Here is a 21765-nt window from a genome sequence, read left to right on the forward strand (position 1 = left end):
TTCTTTCTTTCTTTCTTTCTTTCTTTCTTCTTTCTTTTTCTTTTTCTTTCTTTTCTTTCTTTCTTCTTTCTTTCTTTCCTTCTTTCTTTCTTTTTTCCTCTTTCTTTCTTTCTCTCTCTTTCTTTCTTTCTTCCTCTTTCTTTTTCTTTCTTTCTTTCTCTTTCTTTCTTTCTTTCTTTCTTTCTTTCTTTCTTTCTCTCTCTCTGTCTTTCTTTCTCTCTCTCTTTCTTTCCATCTTTCTTTCTCTCTCTCTCTTTCTTTCTTTCCTTCTTTCTTTTCTTTCTTTTTTTTAATTTTTGTGATGAAATCTTGCTCTTGTTGCCCAGGCTGGAGTGCAATGGTGCGATCTGGGCTTGCCGCCACCTTTGCCTTCTAAGTTCAAGCTATTCTCCTGCCTCAGCCTTCCCAGTAGCTGGGATTGCAGGCATGCACCACCATATCCAGCTAATATTTGTATTTTTAATACAGATGGGGTTTCTCCATGTTGGTCAGGGTGATCTTGAACTCCCAACCTCAGGTGATCAACCCACCTAGGCCTCCCAAAGTTCTGGGATTACAGGAGTGAGCTACTGAGCCCAGCCAATAGATTGGATTTTCTAGAATTCTATGTAAATGAATCATGTGTGTTCATTCTTGTTGAGTGCATAATAGTTTCCTTCCTTTAATAGCTAAATAGCCCTTCAGTATATAAAAATATAACAATTTTCTTATCCACTCACTTGTTAATTGGCGTTTTGGATTGTTTCCAACCCTGGAATATTATATTTATACAAATATGTATGCGAGTACACACGTACACACCTCTGCATCATCGGATAGCCACAGGCTTTCATTTCTCGTGGGTAAATATCTAGAAGAGTAACCGTTGACCATACTGATTTTTACCAGTCAATGGCTTGAATTTATATTCTTTTAAACTGACTTTCAGTAAATGAAAGTTCTTCATTTTAATGAAATGTAATTAATCAACTTTTATAATGGATGAAGATTTTACTGCCTAATTCAGGGCAATATTGTATTTATTTTATATCATAGATATAAATATAGATATAAATATAGATCTATGATCAATTTTAAGTTAATGTTGTATATGGTGTGTGGTATGAATCAAAGTTCTTTTCTTTTTTGTATTTCGTAATATACTATTTTCAACATTTTTTTTTGTTGTTGAAATGAATACCGTATTCCTCCACTGAATTATTTATATACTTTGGTTGCATGTATGAATCTATCTATGGACATCATTTTACTCCAATTCACTATTTGTCTATGTCTACAAAAATACATTTTGTATAGCTTTGTAAAAAACTGTGAAAGGAGATTGTTTTTGTCACTTAATGTTTTTTTCTGTTTTACAGTTGTCAGTTTTTCTAGGACCCTTGCATTTTGATATGCCAATTTCTATAAAAGCATCCACTGGGATTTTACTGAGACTGTGTTTAGTCTGTAGATAAATGTAGGCAGAATTGATATTATAATAATGTGGAGTATATTAGCTCACACACAGTACATATCTCTCCACTCATTTTAGAATATCTGTTCATATTCTTTGTCCACTTCTTGATGTTTTCTTTTTCTTATAAATTTGTTCAAGTTCCTTGTAAATTCTGCATATCAGCTCTTTGCCAGATGGATAAATTGCAAAAAATTTCTCCCATTCTGTAGGTTGCCTGTTCACTCTGATGATAGTTTCTTTTACTGCGCAGAAGCTCTTTAGTTTAATTAGATTCCATTTGTCAATTCTGGTTTTTGTTGCCATTGCTTTTGTTAAGTCATGAAGATTTTGCCCATGACTATGTCCTGAATGATATTGCCTAGGTTTTCTTCGAGGGTGTTTATGGCTTTAGGTCTTATGTTTATGTCATTGATCCATCTTGAGTTAATTTTTGAATAAGATATAAGAAAATGGTCCAGTTTCAGTTTTCTGTATATAGCTAGCTAGTTTTTCCAACACTGCTTTTAAAATAGGGAATACTTTTCCCATTGCTGGCTTTTGTCAGGCTTGTCAAAGATCAGATGGTTGTTGATGGGTGACGTTATTTCTGAGAGAGACCTCTGTTCTGTTCCACTGGTCTATATATATATGTATATATATATGCTTTGGTACCAGTACCATGATGTTTTGGTTACTGTAGTCTTGAAGTATAAAGTCAGGTAGCATGATGCCTCCAGCTCTATTTGCTTAGGAATGCCTTGGCTATATGGGTTCTTCTTTGGTTCCACATGAAATTTAAAGTCTTTTTTTTCCAATTCTGTGAAGAAAGTCAATGGTAGCTTGATGGGGGTAGCATTTAATCTATAAATTACTTTGGGCAGTATAGCCACTTTCATGCTATTGGTTCTTCCTATCCATGAGCATTGAATATTTTTCCATTTCTTTGTGTCCTCTCTTATTTCCTTGAGCAGTGGTTTGTGGTTCTCCTTGAAGAGATCCTTGAAATCCCTTGTAAGTTGTATTCCTAGGTATTTTATTCTCTTTATAGCAATTACGAATGGAGGTTTACTCATGATTTGGCTCTCTGTTCATATATTTTTGGGTATAAAAACGCTTATGATTTTTACATATTGATTTTGTATCTTGAGACTTTGTTAAAGTTACTTATCAGCTTAAGGAGATTTTGAGCTGAGAAAATGGGGTTTTCTAAATATACAATACATCTGCAAAGACAGACTGTTTGACATTCTCTCTTACTATTTGAATATGATTGCCCTGGCCAGAATTTCAAATACTATGTTGAATAGGAGTGGTGAGAGACGACAATCCTTGTCTTTTGCTGGTTTTCAAAGAAAATGCTTCCAACTTTTGCCCATTCAGTATGTATAATATTAACTGTGGGGTTGTCATAAGTAGCTCTTATTATTTTGAGATGTGTTCCATCAGTACATAGAGTATAAAGAGTTTTTTAGCATGAAGGGTTGTTGAATTTTGTCAAAGGTTTTTTCTACATCTATTGAGATAATCATGTAGTTTTTGTCATTGGTTCTGTTCATGTGATGGATACATTTATTGATTTGCATATGTTGAACCAGCTTTGCATCTCATGAATGAAGCCGACTTGATCGTGGTGGATAAGCTTTTGGATGGGCTGCTGGATTTGGTTTGCCAGTATTTTATTGAGGATTGTCGCATCAGTGTTCATCAGTGATATTGGCCTGAAATTTTCTTTTTTTTGTTATCCCTCTGCCAGGTTTTGATATCAGGATGATGCTGGCCTCATAAAATGAGTTAGAGAGCAATCCCTCTTTTTCTATTGTTGGGAATAGAAAACCTTTTTCAGAAGGAATGGTACCAGCTCTTCTTTGTCTCTGTGGTAGAATTTGGCTGTGAATCTTTTTAGTCCTGGACTCTTTTTTGTTGGGAGGCTATTAATTACTGCCTCAATTTCAGAACTTGTTATTGGTCATTTCAGGGATTTGACTTCTACCTGGTTTAGTCTTGGGAAAATGTATGTGTCTGGGAATTTATCCATTTCTTCTAGAGTTTCTAGTTTATTTGCATAGAGGTGTTTATAGTATTCCCTGATGGTGGTTTGTATTTCTATGGGATCAGTGGTGATACCCCCTTTATTATTTTTTATTGTGTCTACTTGATTCTTCTCTCTTTTCTTCTTCATTAGACTGCCTAGCAGTGTATATATTTCTTTCCATAAGACCAGCTCCTGGATTCATGATTCTTTGAGGATTTTTTTGTGTGTCTCTATTTCCTTCAATTCTGCTCTGATCTTAGATTTATTGTCTTGTGCGAGCTTTTGAAATTGTTTGTTCTTGTTTCTCTAGTTCTTTTTTTTTAATTTTAATTTTTTAATTGCATTTTAGGTTTTGGAGTATATGTGAAGGACATGCAAGGTTGGTGCATAGGTATACACATGGCAGTGTGATTTGCTGCCTTCCTCCCCATCACCTATATCTGGCATTTCTCCCAATGCCATCTCTCCCCAAATCCCTATCCCCCACTGTCCCTCCCCTATTTCCCCCCAACAGACCCCAGTGTGCGATGCTCCACTCCCTGTGTCCATGTGTTGTCATTGTTCAACACCCGCCTATGAGTGAGAACATGCAGTGTTTGATTTTCTGTTCTTGTGTCAGTTTGCTGAGAATGATGGTTTCCAGGTTCATCCACATCCCTACAAAGGACACAAACTCATCATTTTTGAATGCTGCGTAGTATTCCATGGTGTATATGTGCTGCATTTTCCCTGTCCAGTCTATCATTGATGGGCATTTGGGTTGGTTCCAGGTCTTTGCTATTGTAAACTGTGCTGCAATGAACATTCGTGTGCATGTGTCCTTATAGTAGAACGATTTATAATCCTTTGGATATATACCCAGTAATGGGATTGCTGGGTCAAATGGAATTTCTATTTCTACATCCTTGAGGAATCGCCACACTGTCTTCCACAATGGTTGAACTAATTTATACTCCCACCAACAGTGTAAAAGGGTTTCTAATTCTCCACATCCTCTCCAGCATCTGTTGTCTCCAGATTTTTTAATGATCACCATTGTAACTGGCATGAGATGGTATCTCAATGTAGTTTTGATTTGCATTTCTCTACTGATCAGTGATGATGAGCATTTTTTCATATGTTTGTTGGCCTCATGTATGTCTTATTTTCTAAAGTGTCTGTTCATATCCTTCACCCACTTTTGAATGGGCTTCTTCATTTTTTTCTTGTAAATCTGTTTTAGTTCTTTATAGATTCTGGTTATCAGCCCTTTGTCAGATGGGTAGACTGCAAAATTCTTTTCCCATTCTGTTAGTTGACAATTCACTCTAATGATTGTTTCTTTTGCCATGAAGAAACTGTGGAGTTTGATTAGGTCCCATTTGTCTATTTTGGCTTTTGTTGCCAATGCTTTTGGTGTTTTGGTCATGAAGTCCTTGCCTATGCTCATGTCCTGAATGGTTTTGCCTAGATTTTATTTTAGGATTTTTATGGTGTTAGGTCTTGTGTTTAAGTCTTTAATCTATCTGGAGTTAATTTTAGTGTAAGGTGTCAAGAAGGGGTCCAGTTTCTGCTTTCTGCACCTGGCTAGCCAGTTTTCCCAACACCATTTATTAAACAGGGAATCCTTTCCCCATTACTTGTTTTCATCAGGTTTGTCAAAGATCGGATGATTGTAGATGTGTTTTGTTGCCTCCGAGGCCTCTGTTCTGTTCCACTGGTCTATATCTCTGTTTTGGTACCAGTGCCATGCTGTTTTGATTACTGTACCCTTCTAGTATAGTTTGAAGTCCAGTAGTGTGATGCCTCCTTCTTTGTTCTTTTTGCTTAGAATTGACTTGGCTATGTGGGCTCTCTTTTGGTTCCATATGAAGTTTAAGGTGTTTTTTCCCAGTTCTGTGAAGAAGGACATTGGTAGTTTGATGGGGATACCGTTAAATCTGTCAATTAATTTGGGCAGTATGGCCATTTTCATGATATTGATTCTTACTAACCATGAATATGGAATGTTTCTCCATCTGTCTGTGTCCTCTCTTATTTCATTGAGCAGTGATTTGTAGTTCTCCTTGAAGAGGTCCTTTACGTTCCTTGTTAGTTGTATTCCTAGGTATTTTATTCTCTTGGTAGCAATTGTGAATGGCAGTTTATTCTTGATTTGGCTCTCTTTAAGTCTGTTATTGGTGTATAGGAATGCTTGTGATTTTTGCACATTGATTCAAAAAAACCTCAAGACCAAGCAGAAGACAAGAAATAACTAAGATCAGAGCAATACTGAAGGAGATAGAGAAACAAAAAACCCTTCAAAAAATCAATAAATCCAGTAGCTGGTTTTTTGAAAAGGTCAACAAAATAGACAGACCACTAGCCAGATTAATAAAAAAGAAACAAGAATCAAATAGATGCAATAAAAAACAATAAAGGGGATATCACCACAGATTCCGCAGAAATACCAACCATCATCAGAGATTATTACAAACAACTCTATGCACATAAACTAGTAAACATGGAAGAAATGAATAAATTCCTGGACACTTGCATCCTCCCAAGGCTAAACCAGGAAGAAGTCGAAACCCCGACTAGACCAATAACAAGGTCTGAAGTTGAGGCAGCAATTAGGAGCCTATCACCCAAAAAAAGCCCAGATCCAGTTGGTTTCACAGCCAAATTCTATCAGACATACAAAGAGGAGCTAGTAGCATTCTTTTTGAAACAATTCCAAACAATCCAAAAAGAGGGAATCCTTCCCAAATCATTTTTTGAGACCAACATCATCCTGATACCAAAACCCGACAGAGACTCAGCAAGAAAAGAAAATTTCAGGCCAATATCCATGATGAGCATAGATGCAAAAATCTTCAATAAAATACTGGCAAACTGATTGAAGCAGCATATCAAAAAGCTTATCCACCATGATCAAGCAGGCTTCATCCCAGGGATGCAAGGCTGGTTCAACATACGCAAGTCTATAAACATAATTCACCACATAAACAGAACCGAAGACAAAAATCACATGATTATCTCAATTGATTCAAAGAAGGCCTTTGACGAAATTCAACAGACTTTTATGCTAAAAACCCTTAATAAACTATATATTGACAGAGTATCTCAAAATAATAAAAGCTATTTATGACAAACCAACAGCCAATATCATATTAAATGGGTAAAAATTGGAAGCATTCCCTTTGAAATCTGGCACTAGACAAGGACGCTTTCTCTTACCACTCTTATTCAATATAGTTTTGGAAGTTCTAGCCAGAGCAATCAGGCAAGAAAAAGAAATAAAAGGCACTCAAATAGGAAAGGAGGAAGTCAAATTGCCTCTATTTGCAGATGACATGATTGTATATCTAGAAAACCCCATCATCTCAGCCCCAAATCTCCTGAAACTGATAAGCAACTTCAGCGAAGTTGCAGGATACAAAATCAATGTGCAAAAATCACAAGCATTCCTATACACCAATAACAGACTTAAAGAGAGCCAAATCAAGAACGAACTGCCATTCCCACTTTCTCTAGTTCTTTTAATTGTGATGTCAGGGTGTCGATTTCCCACTTTCTCCCATGGGCATTTGGTGCTATAAATTTCCCTCTAAACACTGCTTTAGCTGTGACCCAGAGATTCTGGTTTGTTGTAAAATAGTTCTCATTGGTTTCAAAACACTTATTTATTTCTGCTTTAATTTTGTTATTTACCCAGTAAATAAATAAGTTATTCCAGAGCAGGTTGTTCAGTTTTTGTGTCCTTGTGTGGTTTTGCATCAGTTTCTTAATCCTGAGCTCTAATTTGATTGAACTGTGTTCTGAGAGACAGTTTGTTATGATTTCCATTCTTTTGCATTTGCTGAGGAGTATCTTACTTCTAATTATAAGGTCGATTTTAGAATAAGTGTGATGTGGTGCTAAGTAGAATGTATATTCTGCTAATTTGGGGTGGAAAGTTTTGTAGATGTCCATTAGGTCTACTTGATCTGGAGCTAAGTCCTGAATATCCTTGTTAATTTTCTGTCTTGGTGATCTGTCTAATATTGACAGTGGGGTGTTAAAATCTCCCACTATTTTTGTGTAGGAGTCTAAGTCTCTTTGTAGGTCTGTAAGAACTTGCTTTATGAATCTGGGTGCTGCTCTGTTGGGTGCATGTATATTTAGGAAAGCTAGCTATTCTTGTTGCATGGATCCCTTTACCATTATGTAATGCCTTTCTTTGTCTTTTCTTGATCTTTGTTGGTTTAATTCTGTTTTATCAGAGACTAGTATTGCAATCTCTGCTTTTTTTTTTGCAATCTCTGTATTTGTTTGGTAAATATTCCTCCATCCCTTTATTTTGAGCCCAAGTATGTCTTTGCACTGAGATAGGTCTCCTAAATACAGTACACTGATGGGTGTTGACTCATTTAATTTGCTAGTCTGTATCTCTTAATTGGGTAATTTAGCCCATTTATGTTTAAGGTTTATATTGTTATGTGTGAATTTGATCCTGTCATTATGATGTTAGCTGGTTATTTTGCACCTTAGTTGATGCAGTTTCTTCAGTGTATTGATGGTCTTTGTAATTTGCTATGTTTTTGCAGTGGCTAGTAGTAGTTTTTCCTTTCCATGTTTAGTGCTTCCTTCAGGAGCTCCTGCAAGGCAGGCCTGGTGGTGAAAAACTCTCTTAGCATTTGCTTGTCTGTGAAGGATTTTATTTCTCCTTTGTTTATGAACTCTTCTTTCACTGGATATGAAATTCTGGGTTGAAAATTATTTTCTATAAGAATATTGAATATTGGCCCCCACCCTTTTCTGGCTTGTAGAGTTTCTGCACAGAGATCCACTGTTAGTCTGATGGGCTTCCCTTTGTAGGTAACCCCGACTTTTCTCTCTGGCTGCCCTTAACATTTTTTCCTTCATTTCAACCTTGGTGAATTTGATGATTATGTGTCTTGGGGTTGCTGTTTTCAAGAAGTATCTTTGTGGTGTTCTCTGTGTTTCCTGAATTTGAATGTTGTCTTATCTTGCTAGGTTGGGGAGGTTCTCCTGGATGATATCCTAAGGAGTGTTTTCCAACTCAGTTCCATTCTCCCCATCATTTTCAGGTACACCAATCAAATATAGGTTGGGTCTTTACACGTAGTCCTATTTTGTTGGAGGCTTTGTTCATTCCTTTTCATTCTTTTTTCTGTAATCTTGTCTTCATGCTTTATTTCATTAAGTTGAGCTTCAATTTGTGATATTCTTTCTTCTGCCTGATTGATTTGGCTATTGATACTTGTGTATGCTTCATGAAGTTTTTCACTTCCATCAGGTCATTTATGTTATTCTTTAAACTGGTTATTACAATAGCAAAGACCTGGAACCAACCCAAATGTCCATCGATGATAGACTGGACAGGGAAAATGTGGCATATATACACCATGGAATATTATGCAGCCATAAAAAATGATGAGTTTGTGTCCTTAGTAGGGACATGGATGAACCTGGAAACCATCATTCTCAGCAAACTGACAGAAGAGCAGAAGATCAAATACCGCATGTTCTCACTCGTAGGTGGGTGTCGAACAATGAGAACACATGGACACAGGGAGGGGAGCACTACACACTGGGGTCAGTTAGGGGGAAATAGGGGAGGGACGGTGGGAGTGGGGAGCTGGGGAGAGATAGCAAGGGGAGAGATGCCAGATGTAGGTGATGGGGAGGAAGGCAGCAAATCACACTGCCATGTGTGTACCTATGCAACAATCTTGCATGTTCTTCACATGTACCCCCAAACCTAAAAAGCAATAAAATAAATAAATGGGAAAAAAAAAAAGCAATTCCTCTAATCTATTTTTCAAGGTTCTTAACTTCCTTGCATTCAGTTAGAACACGCTCTTTTAGCTCAGAGGAGTTTTTTATTACCCACCTTCTGAAACCTACTTCTGTCAATTTGTCAAACTCATTCTCCACCCAGTTTTGTCTCTTTGCTTATGAGGAGTTGTGATCCTTTGGAGGAGAAGCGGTGTTCTGGCTTCTGGGATTTTCAGCCTTTTTGTGCTGGTTTTTCCTCATCTTTGTGGATTTATCTACCTTCTGTCTTTGATGTTGGTAGCCTTTGGATGGGGTTGTTTTGTGGATGTTATTTTTGATGATGTTGATGCTATTCCTTTCTGTTTATTAGTTTTCATTCTAACAGTCAGGCCCCTATACTGCAGGTCTGCTGGAGTTTGCTCCAGACCTTGTTTGCCTGAGTATCACCAGCGGAGGCTGCAGAACAACAAAGATTACTGCCTGTTTCTTCCTCTGGAAGCTTTGTCCCAGAGGGGCACCTGCCAGTTGCCAGCCAGAGCTCTTCTATATCAGCTGACTATCAACCTCTGCTGGGACATGTCTCCAAGTCGGGAGACACAGGGGTCAGTGACCCACTTGAGGAGGCAGTCTGTCCCTTAGCAGAGCTCCAGTGCTGTGCTGGGAGATCCACTGCTTTCTTCAGAGCCCTCAGGCAGGAACATTTAAGTCTGCTGAAACTGCCCCCACAACTGCCCCTTACCCCAGGTGCTTGGTCCCAGGGAGACAGGAGTTTTATCTGCAAGCCCTTGGCTGGGGCTGCTGCCTTTCTTTCAGAGATGCCCTGCCTGTAGAGGAAGTAACTAGAGGGGGTTTACAAATGTTTTTAAAATATTTTTCTATTTTATTATTTTTTGTTCTTCATTATTTAGGGCTTTTATTTGTTCTTTTCTGTTTTTTGATTGGCAAGCTGGGGTCATTTATTCAAGACATAGCATTTTTCTAATATGTACATCATATTAATGTAAATTTCCTTCTAAGTATAGCTTTAGCCATTTTTCATGACATTCTGATATTAATAAATGTACTCCATTTTTAAATTACTGTTTTTTTTTGTTTGTTTAAACATTACTTGTATAATAGGCACATAGATGAGTCTTGCTTTATAACCTCATTTAACATTCTGTGACTTTACATTGAAATGTTTAAATCACTTATATTTAATGTGATTATTGATACTGTTACATTTAATTATCATTTTGCTATTTGTTTTCTGATTTTTCCGTCTCTTATGGTTTCCTCTTTCTTATTTGCCTTCTTTGGGTTAATATGGTATGTTTCATTCTATTTTATTTCTTTTTTGGCTTATCACTCTTCTTAAACATTTTTGCTGAATGTAGACTTTTTGATTGTTTCTTATCAGTACAGTAAAGATGCTCCTGTGCCCTTAACTTTGTTTCCATCTTTGTTACTTTATTTGTTTCTCAGAATGCTTTTAATTTTGTCACTAGTTTTGAGCAGTTTAATTATTATATGCCTTACTCTAGTATGCTTTGTTTCTTTTTTCACTTAGAGTTAATTGAGCCTCTTCAATTCTGAGTGTATACCTTTTCTTAAACTTAGAACAGTTTTGCTGGTTGTTTCTTCAATATGTTTTGCCCTACCCTCTTCTCCTTAAAAGAATTTAAGTACGATTATATTAGTTTTGTTAAAGGTATAACACTGTTGATTGGGTCTCTTTATTTTTTTCCATTCTTTTCCTTTTTCTCATTTTGAATCTATTCAATGACATTTTGAATCTATTCAAAATGACAAAAGGAAAAGAATAAAACAATTAATTCATTTCCATCATGAATATGAAAATGAAGATTCATCTTCATCTACAAGTTCACAATTATTTTTCTGCAACATCTTATCTGCTTTAATGTCATGCAGAATATTTTTTAATCTTTGATTTGTAGTCTTTTCTTTAAAGGTTCTTTAATATAATATATATATTATATATAGTAAGGCATATATATATATATATATATATATGCTTTTAAACATGCATCTCGTTAGCATGCCTATTAACTTTTAAAATTCTGTCAATGGTGTTATTTGGGGGTTGTTTTTAATTAATAGATTTTTCTTTGAATTCACATTTTTCTGCTTCTTTCCCTTTCTGTAATTTCTGATTGGATTACAGACATTGTGAGTTTTACTAGGTTCAGTGCTAAATAGCTTCACATTCTAATAAATATTGTCAAGTTTTGCTCTTTCTTAAAACAACTTAATTCTTTTGAATATTGGTTTTGTAGCAAACCTTAATCTTGGACTAATTTTGCCCCATTAATCAAGTAGTACCTTTCTGAATAGTCTACCAGAAATCTTGCAAATTATGAGGTTTTCTACTCTGTCTGGTGATGACTCGTGCCATTCCCAGTTCATACCTTTTCTCCCTCTAATCCTTGTGATTGGTTATGTCTGTTGTTTCTTGTTTTCTGCTTTCGTCCATTTTCTCATACGTACACAGCTGAAAAGTTGGGTGACATTATTTTTAGATTATAATGGTTCTCTCTGTTACTTCTTCCTCCAAACTTTAGCTACTTTAGTCTCTGTGGACTCGGCATCATCTCCTCTACTCAGGGAGATGGCAAACTCCATCTGTGTCCCCACGTCCTGCGTTATGAAAACCCTATTCAGAAAGTACAATGGGAAATGTTAGGGATTACCTCCTTTCTTTCCTTTCTCTCAGGGATGATTGTCTTGTTTTCTTATGTTCAGTACTTTAAGAATTATTTAATGTATTTTGTCTGATTTGTTTTACTTTAGTATTATGGTAAATCCAGCATGTGTATATATCTTTGCCAAAAGAGGAAGTTAGAGAAAATTATTTTTTAATATGTCCATGCTTACATAATTGTAGTAATTCATTTTAGAAAACATGGATGACACAGGAAATTTTGTAGCTCATAAGACAACTATGATTCTCTGCTCAATAGATATTCTAGTGTTATTTTACTGCCTTCCACTGAATATTTCATCTTTCATATATTTTGTCAGTCTGCTATCTCAATTTTATTTGATTTAATTCATTATATATATGTATAAAGATTTTTAAAGTTTTATTTGCTAATGTCATTAAACTCTTAATCTTCTGTTGTATAAATATATCACGTATACTATACATCAATAAATGTATACACAATCTATACATACACACACATATACTTGTGTGTATATTGTGTGTGTATATATAACCTCCCCTATATGTGATAATTTCCTGGGGCTATCATTTCTTATTCAAAGACTGATAGTAAAATGTGCAACCTTGCTTCCCAGTGTTTAAAAACAGATGAATAAAAGTTCATTTTTGGGTGGGCGTGGTGGCTCATGCCTGTAATCCCAGCACTTTGGGGGACCAAGGCAGGCAGATTGTGAAGTCAGAGTTTGAGACCAGACTGGCCAACATGGTGAAACCCCATCTCTACTGAAAATACAAAAAACTAGCTGGGCTTGGTGGTGGGCACCTGTAATCCCAGCTTCTGAGGAGGCTATGACAGGAGAATCACTTGAAACTGGAAGGCAGAGGTTGCAGTGAGCCAAGATAATGCCACTGCACTCCAGCCTAAGTGACAGAGTGAAACTTTTTCTCAAAAAAAAAAAAAAGGTTCAGTTTAAAAGTCTTCCAGAAATATTTGTTTTGTATAGGGTACTCAAGTCCTGGAAATAATTCATTATAATTTCACCTGTAACATCTCAAGAATTATTGTAAGCAGAAGAAACATGTTCAGAGACCAAATTAATCTCAAATTACATTCTTCAGTTGGTACTACCAATTCTGCCAATTTATGAGGTCATACCTGAAAACATAGCATAGAGGATCGTTCTTGTTAGCATATAAAATGTATGCAAAAAAGCTTTAGATATCCAATTATAGTGTGAAGAAAAATGAGCAATAATTCACCAAGAATGCGACATTGTAGCATGGGACTGTTTTGTTTGCTGTGATCAAATTTAGAAGGATGACTGATCTCAGTGCTGAAATAGGCGATGATAAGCATCACGGAGAAACATTTTTCCAGGGAAAGATTGGGAACTAATTCTCATCCACGATTAAATCTGTTCATCAAATATATTTTCTGAAATACATCTGCCACTTGCAGCATGAGATTATGGTTACAATTAGCAGCTGTTGTCAGCTCTGCTTCACCTCATTAGTAATCATGCATCTACAAAGTTATAGGGTTGATTATAGCTTTACAAGAACTGAAAGAACATGTTGCCTCATTTCACACCTATTTTATGCTTAACGTATTTAAAGTTCAATGATTTTTAAAAGAAATCCTTTCTATGGTTGTGGAATTGAAAAGTAACAAAACAAACGTTCTGGTGAGAGATTTAACCATGTCTCAATAAAATGTCCATGGCTTCAGAATAAACTGGAATAAATGCATAAGTGCATTCCTATATAGAGCTGCTTCTCTCCTATTTACTTGATTTTATTGCAAGAGGTAAAATAATAATAATCTAACAATAATATCACTAATCTCTGTAAAAAGATTTGAACTTTTTTCAAATGAAATTAAAAATAATGTCATTGTATAGCTAATACTCTATTCATTTTTGAGAGGTAATGAAGGTTGGATAGGTCGCAGCTATAAGAAACATGTTTCTGGAGTGCAGTAGCTGGAAAGTAAAATGACATCCTAGCTAAATTGACATAGTCAGTGGAAGAAATATATGGAATCTTGTAGAGAAAAAGGAAGGTATTCCTGACATATCTCGCATATTACTCATTTGTTCTGGTTTCTGTAATTTAGTTTAAATTATTTGTGCTAGGTAAAATATATATATATATATATATCTGACACATGCTTGACTTTTAACTGTAGAACATAAAAATACAAAGAGCAAACAAGAAAAATGAAACGCAGAGTTCAGCTTCTGTGGGAAGAGAGCTCTTGTGCCCTCTTGCACATGTTCTTTGATGCCTATATGATTGGATCCTGTCTCTGTAGAAAGTATTCATACAAAAATTTATGACAATGGCCTTTTTTTAACTTATTGTCCAAAATTCAATGAGAGGAGATCAATAAAATATTGTTGTCATAATAGGCCATCTGCTGGAACATAGAGATAGCTTTGTTCTGTGTGTAGGGTTTATCAGGCTCTTTCTGGTCATTTGTGGTAATCCAATGTATTTATTATTAATAAGTAAATCAGAATGTCCTATTCTGTGTTGAAAATAGAAATTTGGCTGCTAAATAAAAGAAAATTATCTCTGAGCTTTGACAAATTGTGAGACATCGTTTGCACTGGAAACAAAAATCTGAATATAGACCTGGAGGTTGGCAATGTCAAAGTTAAAAGTGAGCTATTTCTGTATCATTAGAGAGTTTTCTTCATGGATTCTTAAGGTGAAAAACAGTGCCTTTCAAGGTTGTACCTAAGAGTAGGGTGGCCAGAAACCCAAATCTATTTTGATCCTGAAAAAAGATACAAATAATGTCAAAGTTTGACTTTTATCATGTTGCAATTGTTAGCTGTTCCTCAATCATAGAAATATCATAGAAATCTCTAGGCCAAACTCCAGGGCAACTAGCAATGAGTGCAAAAGGAAAATTTAATTTCCTCTCTGATCTTCAATGGAAACAGTAGGAAAAAATCCAAGAACTATTCAGACATAAGCAGGTAATGGTTAACTATTGACCTTTCCAACAATAGAGAGAAATATTTACAGGTGAATATTATGAATTGAGCTCCATTCAATGCACAGATGTAGTTCTGTTCTTTTACTTTCACTTTATTTTTGTGCATTTTAGGTTTATTTTTATTCATAAGCAGAATTCGTGTAGCTAGGGAAAAAGTACATTTTTATTGTTCCAATGACTTTCTTTGCTTTTATCTCAAAAACCTTGTAATAGTGATTTGGTTCCAACATCAATAAAACCCACATCAGGAAGTGTAAGAGAGTTGAAACCTATAGATAGGAAGCATAATATTTTGTTTCATGTTAGCCCAGCTGGAAATAGAGATTAAAAAGAAAAATTTCAATATAACTTGCATGCTCAGTTTTGCTACATTGTTATTTTACAAATCAGATCTATCTCTGATAATAGTCTTACAGAGAATTGTTAGCTAAAAGCCAACATGACTTCTGCTTCCAGAAAACAATAAATTAAAACAAAACATTTCTGGAAGCAGAAGCCTCTGTTGCCTGGCTGAAGTGAAGTGGTGTGATCTCGGCTCACTGCAACCTCCACCTTCTGGGTTCAAGCAATTCCCTGCCTCAGCCTCCTGAGTAACTGAGACTACAGGTGCCTGCCACCACACTCAGTTAATTTTTGTATTTTTTGTAGAGATGGGGTTTCACATGTTGACCAGGTTGGTTTCGATCTCTTGACCTTGTGATCTGACCACCTCGGCCTTCCAAAGTGCTGGGATTACAGGTGTGAGCCACTGCGCCTGGCATAAATGATTGTATTTTAAGTGCCTAAATTCTTTTTATAACACCTTTTGGAAAGATTACAATAACGATTACTGAACATCTTGAGGGAATACTGTCATTTCCATGTAGTTCTGTTGTGGATTACAGAATCCTACTGAATGACAAAAGGGAGATGGTTGAACTATTGCCATGTACTGGGAGTGAGGTAGAACCTAAGACCAGCTATATGAAGTTTTTTAGCCATTCCGCCATTTAGATGACACCCAATACCTTTTTCCACGGCCCAAATACTCTCTTTGAAGCAGTATCTGTGACTCTGCAATATTATTTTATAAAATATAGCAGAAAGTAAATTAAGCAAGCATCTTCATGGACTGTATTAAATTGTTAAAATTATGATCAGACACAAGTTTACTTAATAGATCCCTTAGGTTCAGCATAATTCTCAAACAATAGATTAAATAGTTATGCCCTGGCTGGGCATGGTGCCTCAGGCCTGTAATCCCAGCACTTTGGGAGGCCAAGGCAGGCAGATCACTTGAGGTCGGGAGTTCCAGACCGGCCTGACCAACATGGAGAAAACCTGTCTCTACTAAAAATGCAAAATTAGCTGAGCAAGGTGGTGCATGTCTGTAATCCAAGCTACTCGGGAGGCTGAGGCAGCAGAATCGCTTGAACCTGGAGGGCTGATGTTGTGGTGAGCCGAGATCGAGGCATTGTACTCCAGCCTGGGCAACAAGAGCAAAACTCCGTCAAAAAAAAAAAAAAAAGAAGGATGTCCTTCAATAAACAATTTAAACAACAACAACAACAACAAAATACAGTTGAGGTTAATGTATGTTCACCCAATAATTTAAAAATTGCCAATACTTCATAATGTTTCAAAACCTAAATATCTATCAATTATGTTTGCTAAAGTCAGTGCCAAAGCATGAATATATTAAAGATTTATAATGGGAACTATGACTTTCCAATTCACTTGATCAAAAAGAAGTTCATAATAAGATAATATGTCTTTAATAAGATATCAAGAAAAATGAGGACTACACCAGGGGCTGATTAACCTGTTAATTGTCCTTCATTGCTTTTCCTGTTTCTGTTCTTCTTCTAATCATTTTATCTCATAGTCTAAAACTGCTATATTAATACCTAGTCTGTAGAGCTACAGCATAGGATTTATCTAAGAGTTTGTTAGAAATGCGCAGTCCCAGCTCCCACCCCTGATCTATTGAATCAAACTCATTCGTACGTGATTCACCTAAATGTTAACGTTTGAGAAGAACTCACTTTTTGATATGGCTCAATTAAAGGCTCTGCAACAGCAATCTCAAAAAGATGTAAAAAATTAGCTAGTATGCCATAACATGGTCTGATGTAACTGAAGGACTGTCATATAAATTAATCTTTTCTAAAATTTATCTTTTAAGTATATATTAGATTTCTATTGCTGCCACACACACAAAATACTATAAATGTGTTATGTTACAGATGGGTGTGAACTTCTGTAGGTCAGAAGTTCAGTATGAGCCTCACAGGGCTAAAGTCAAGGTGCTGGTGTGAACAGGCCTTTTTCTTTCTGCAGATTCCAGCCAGGGAATTGTTTCCTTGATCATTTGTGCTGTGATCAGTCAGCTTCCTTGCAGTTGTGTGTGCAAGACCCCTGTTTTCTTACTGGTTGTCAGCTTAAGGACCATCCTCAGTTTCTAGAAGCTGCCTACATTCATTGTCTATTGGTTTGTGGCTCCTTTCCTTCAGCTTTAATGCCAGCAGCAATGGGTCAAGTACTTCTCATTCTCCAAATCTCTTCTTTTTTTTCTCTTCTGTTTCATCTCTCTAAACCAATTTTCTGCCTTCCCATGCCATTTTTTTGTTTGTTTGTTTTTGAGTTAGAGTCTTGTTCTGTCACCCAGGCTAGAGTGCAGTGGTGCTGTCTCAACTCACTGCAACCTCTGCTTCCCAGGTTCAAGCGATTCTCCTGCCACATCCTCTGGAGTAGCTGAAACTATAGGGGACCGCCACCACACCCCACTAATTTTGTAATAGACATAGGGTTTCTCCATGTTGGCCAGGCTGGTCTGGAACTCCTGGCCGCAAGTGATCCTCCCTCCTTGGCCTCCCAAACTGCTGGGATTACAGGTTCGAGCCACGATGCCCGGCCTTCCCCTTCCACTTTTAAGGGCTCATAGGATTAAACCAGGCACGTCTTGATAATCAGGGATAATCCCCTGTATGAGTGTTTTTAACCTTAATCACATCTGCAAAGTTACTTTTGAGGTGTAAGACAAAATCTTCACAGGTTCTGGGGATTAATGTATAGACATTTTAGGGAGAGGAGAGATTATTTTGCTAACTGCAGAGTGATGCAAAGCTTTAAATGACATCTTCCATATACAGCCCTAATGAGAAAGTTACAGAACTCTCTGGTGATATGACATTTCATTTTGATTTGAAATAAGTTGGAGGGATAGATGGAAGGAAGACCTGTATTCAGCTGGATGTTTCTTGAACAAAAAGCCATTCATGAGCTATGTATTTTATAACAGCCTTCTCTATATTCACTTATAGAGGGCTCTGGACACACTTATGAATTTTTTTAACATACTTTTGATTTATTCATTACAATCGACTTAATCAAGTTTAACATTACTGTTTCATGTGTCTCAAGCACTGCAGTCAGCCTATGATAGGTGAACCAAGTGATACTTAAGAACTCACTTTACCAACTGCCGCCCAGATTTATGTGTATAAATAATGGTCCTAAAGTACACATAATCATGGAATTGTAAGCGGAAGGAGTCAAATACATGAAATTGCTCAAATAACAATTGTGTAAAATAAAAATTCATGAAAGTTGTTAGCATTTTACATTTCACGTCTTTGTCAGGTCATTGTGGAAATTACCTATAATTTCAAGAAACGGTAGAAATAATAACCTTAGAAGAATGCCTGGATTTATCAGTCTCTCTTCTGTCAGATACTCTGTTGATCGGCATACTGATATGGACCGTATTTTCGGCATCCACTCAGAAAATGGCTCTATTTTCACTTTGAAAGCCCTTGACCGGGAATCATCTCCTTGGCATAACATCACTGTTACAGCCACAGAAATAAGTAAGTCGGAGCTATCTCCACCTGAACACACTGTCTTTCATCAAAGTGGTAAAATAATAGCACCAGCTGGACTCATTTTCTTGAGTGGTATGATTGTATCCTTAGCAAGATCTTAGAGAAATGGTTTAGAATGTCAACACATTTCTAAGTTATTTTTAAGGGTTATCAAATAATTCATTCCTTTCAAATTTGATATTCTTTTACACCTTATATGGGAGAGAAATATAATTTAGCCACATAAAAATAATCTAAGAAAATTATTACAAGTAATACTTCATTCTCAATTATATTTTCCTCAATTTTATTGTGCTTTTCATTTGGACCATGTAAGAGAGCTGAGATATTCATCAGCAGCCCAATTGAGAAAGTGCACACCACAAAAAGGATCTGTTGCTAAGCTACAAATGGGTGAGTGGTTTCACTGCTTCTCTGTAAATGAGACTGAAATCTTACACATGTTCTCGTTGCAGATAACCCAAAACAAAGTAGCCGTATTCCTGTCTTCATCAGAATTCTAGATATAAATGACCATGCTCCGGAATTTGCCATGTATTATGAAACATTTGTTTGTGAAAATGCAAAACCTGGGCAGGTAAATAAAATCATTAAAAAAGTTAAAAGAATATATTTTCTCTTTACAAGGTCAAATGACAATTCATCACTTTATTTTCAGGATTTCTTTTGTGCAAACTATTGTCCATACTTCTTGTCCACCATTTATTTATCTTTACCAAAGAAGTCACAGGGATTTTAAAAAGGTGATTTTAAAAATGCTTTTATGATGGAATAAATAATATAATAGGGAATATTATAACATATGTTTTAATTTATATACTAGGTTTATCATGAATATGACATATGTAGAAGCTGTTACCTACATTCATAATTATGCTAATGCTGAGTTATATTCACTAATAGAATGAAAATACATTATAAAATAAAACATGAAGTATGAAAGTGAAATTGTTTTATGTTACTATAAAGATAATCATAATAATTGTTGTCTTGATGAGATTTTTCCACTTTTATAGTTTTACGAGATATTGATATGAGTGGTGTTTTGTAAGTTTTGAAGTTTCATAACACTGAAATGAAGTAGATTTGTTTGTAAAAAAATTAGGAAGTCTTCTTACAAAGTAATTCTTTCAAATGTATATGTGTAAGTAATTCTAAATGCAGAATATGCTTATTTTTGACAAAAATATAGCATTTTTAATAATAACTGCATAATTTTTATCAAAGGTAATTTAATCAGTTAATTAACTACTTTAAAGAAAAAAATAGGTAGATGTTCATAACCATCTGTAATTCCATCATGTATTTTTAAGTTAGAAAATAAACTGAAATACAGTCTTTCTTCTACCCAGTAAAGAGTATTATGAACTGAGTATTTGTGGTCCTCCTCCAAATTCATATTTTGAAAATGTAACCCTAGTGTCTTGTATTTGGAGATGTGTTTCCAAGAAGTAATTAACATGATGTGAAGTCATAAAGGGATTGAGCCTGATCTGTTGGGATTAAGCATACTAAGAAGAGATAAAAGAAAGCTCATGCTCTCTCTTTCTTCCTGTCCCTGAATTCATGGACCAATGAAAAACTATGTGAGAGAATTCAGGGAGAAGCCAGCTATTAATATTTGCAAACCCTCACCAAAAGCCAACAATGCTAGCATCTTGAGCTCAACCCTTACATCCGCCAGAAGTATGTGAAAATGCATTTCTGTTGTTTAAGCCATTGAGTGTGTGGGACTGTTATGGCAGCCCAGCTGACTAAGACAGAGATACATAGCACATTCCACCTACATATACAAGAATACAAATGAGATTTTTATTTGTAATAACATGGAATTATTACATAACTATTTGGATTAAAAATTGCTTTTCTTTTTCAGTTTTCAATTTATAATGAGCATTTCAGTTTGATAAATAATTATTTTTAATTTGATGCTTAATTTTCGTAGCATAGTTACGCATTACTTATTCAGTTACTTCCTTCTTAATGAAAATTTGGTTTATCAACAAAACGTTACCCTAGCAGGTAGTACCATAATGAGCATTGTAGTGCATTATGCTTGTTTACCACCTGGTATTACTTTCCTTTGACGATATAATTCTCAAAGTAGGAGTAATTAAATTCTGTCTGTAAATATTAATAAATGTCCCCAAATACTTTTCCAAATCTGTCATAAGCTAGGTGATATTCCCACCAAATATGTATGATTGCCTATATACTTAGCAATTCTAGATTTTAAATGTCTGCCAATATGTAAATTTCTTATAACACTTTTAGTGTGAATTCTTTCAAATTCATGAAGACCAAACTTTTTTTTTTTCATGAAAATGTGGCCTTAAAAATAATTTATAGCTGCATTAGTTTCCAAGGGCTGCCATGACAAATTACCACAAACAGAATAACTTAAAACACAGAATTTCATTTCTCATAGTTTTGGAGGTTGGAAGTATAAAATCAACGTGCAACAGGGCTATGTTCTCTCTAGAGGCTCTAGGAGACTACCTTTCCTTGGCACTCTCTAGCTTCATGTGCTTGCCAGCATCCTTGACATCCCTTGGCTTGTGGACCACAACTGCTCCAATCTCTGTTTCCATCATTTCGTGGTATTCTTCCGGTATCTGTTTCTGTGTCCAAATTTGCTTCTTCTTATGAAGATTCCAGTCATTAAATTAGAGTTCTCCCTAATTTAGAATGATCTTATTTTAACTGGATTTTATCTGCAAAGAGCCAATTTCTTAAAGCCACATCCGTAGGTACTGGGATTTAGGACCTGAACAGATCTTTCTGGGGAACACAAGTCAACCGACAGTCACCTATAAATGTTCTTTCCTCGCTTATCTGTTAGTATGCTTGCCTTTTATTGATTCAGGTGAGCTTTTGATATATTATATGCTAATACTTTATAAAAATTAAGTTAAACTGACATAACTAACATAATTATTTAATATATATTATTACCCTCATGGAATTTAACAAGGTTAAACATAGGAGAGATTTTAAGTATATGTATATCTTCATAAAATA

General features: G+C 35.7%; 1 protein-coding gene across 1 annotated transcript in view; it reads left to right on the forward strand.

Moving 5' to 3' along the window:
* The window catches only part of CDH9 (cadherin 9), a 162353-nt gene that overhangs the window by 131583 nt on the left and 9005 nt on the right, over nt 1-21765 (forward strand). The window contains exons 8-9 of the mRNA XM_032279050.1: nt 18593-18729; nt 19200-19321. Coding sequence (XP_032134941.1) covers nt 18593-18729; nt 19200-19321 — 259 coding nt within the window. The remainder of the gene's footprint in view (nt 1-18592; nt 18730-19199; nt 19322-21765) is intronic.

The sequence above is a fragment of the Sapajus apella genome, unplaced genomic scaffold (assembly GCF_009761245.1).
Source record: "Sapajus apella isolate SASKATOON/1434 unplaced genomic scaffold, GSC_monkey_1.0 scaffold11, whole genome shotgun sequence".
Classification (NCBI taxonomy): domain Eukaryota; kingdom Metazoa; phylum Chordata; class Mammalia; order Primates; family Cebidae; genus Sapajus; species Sapajus apella.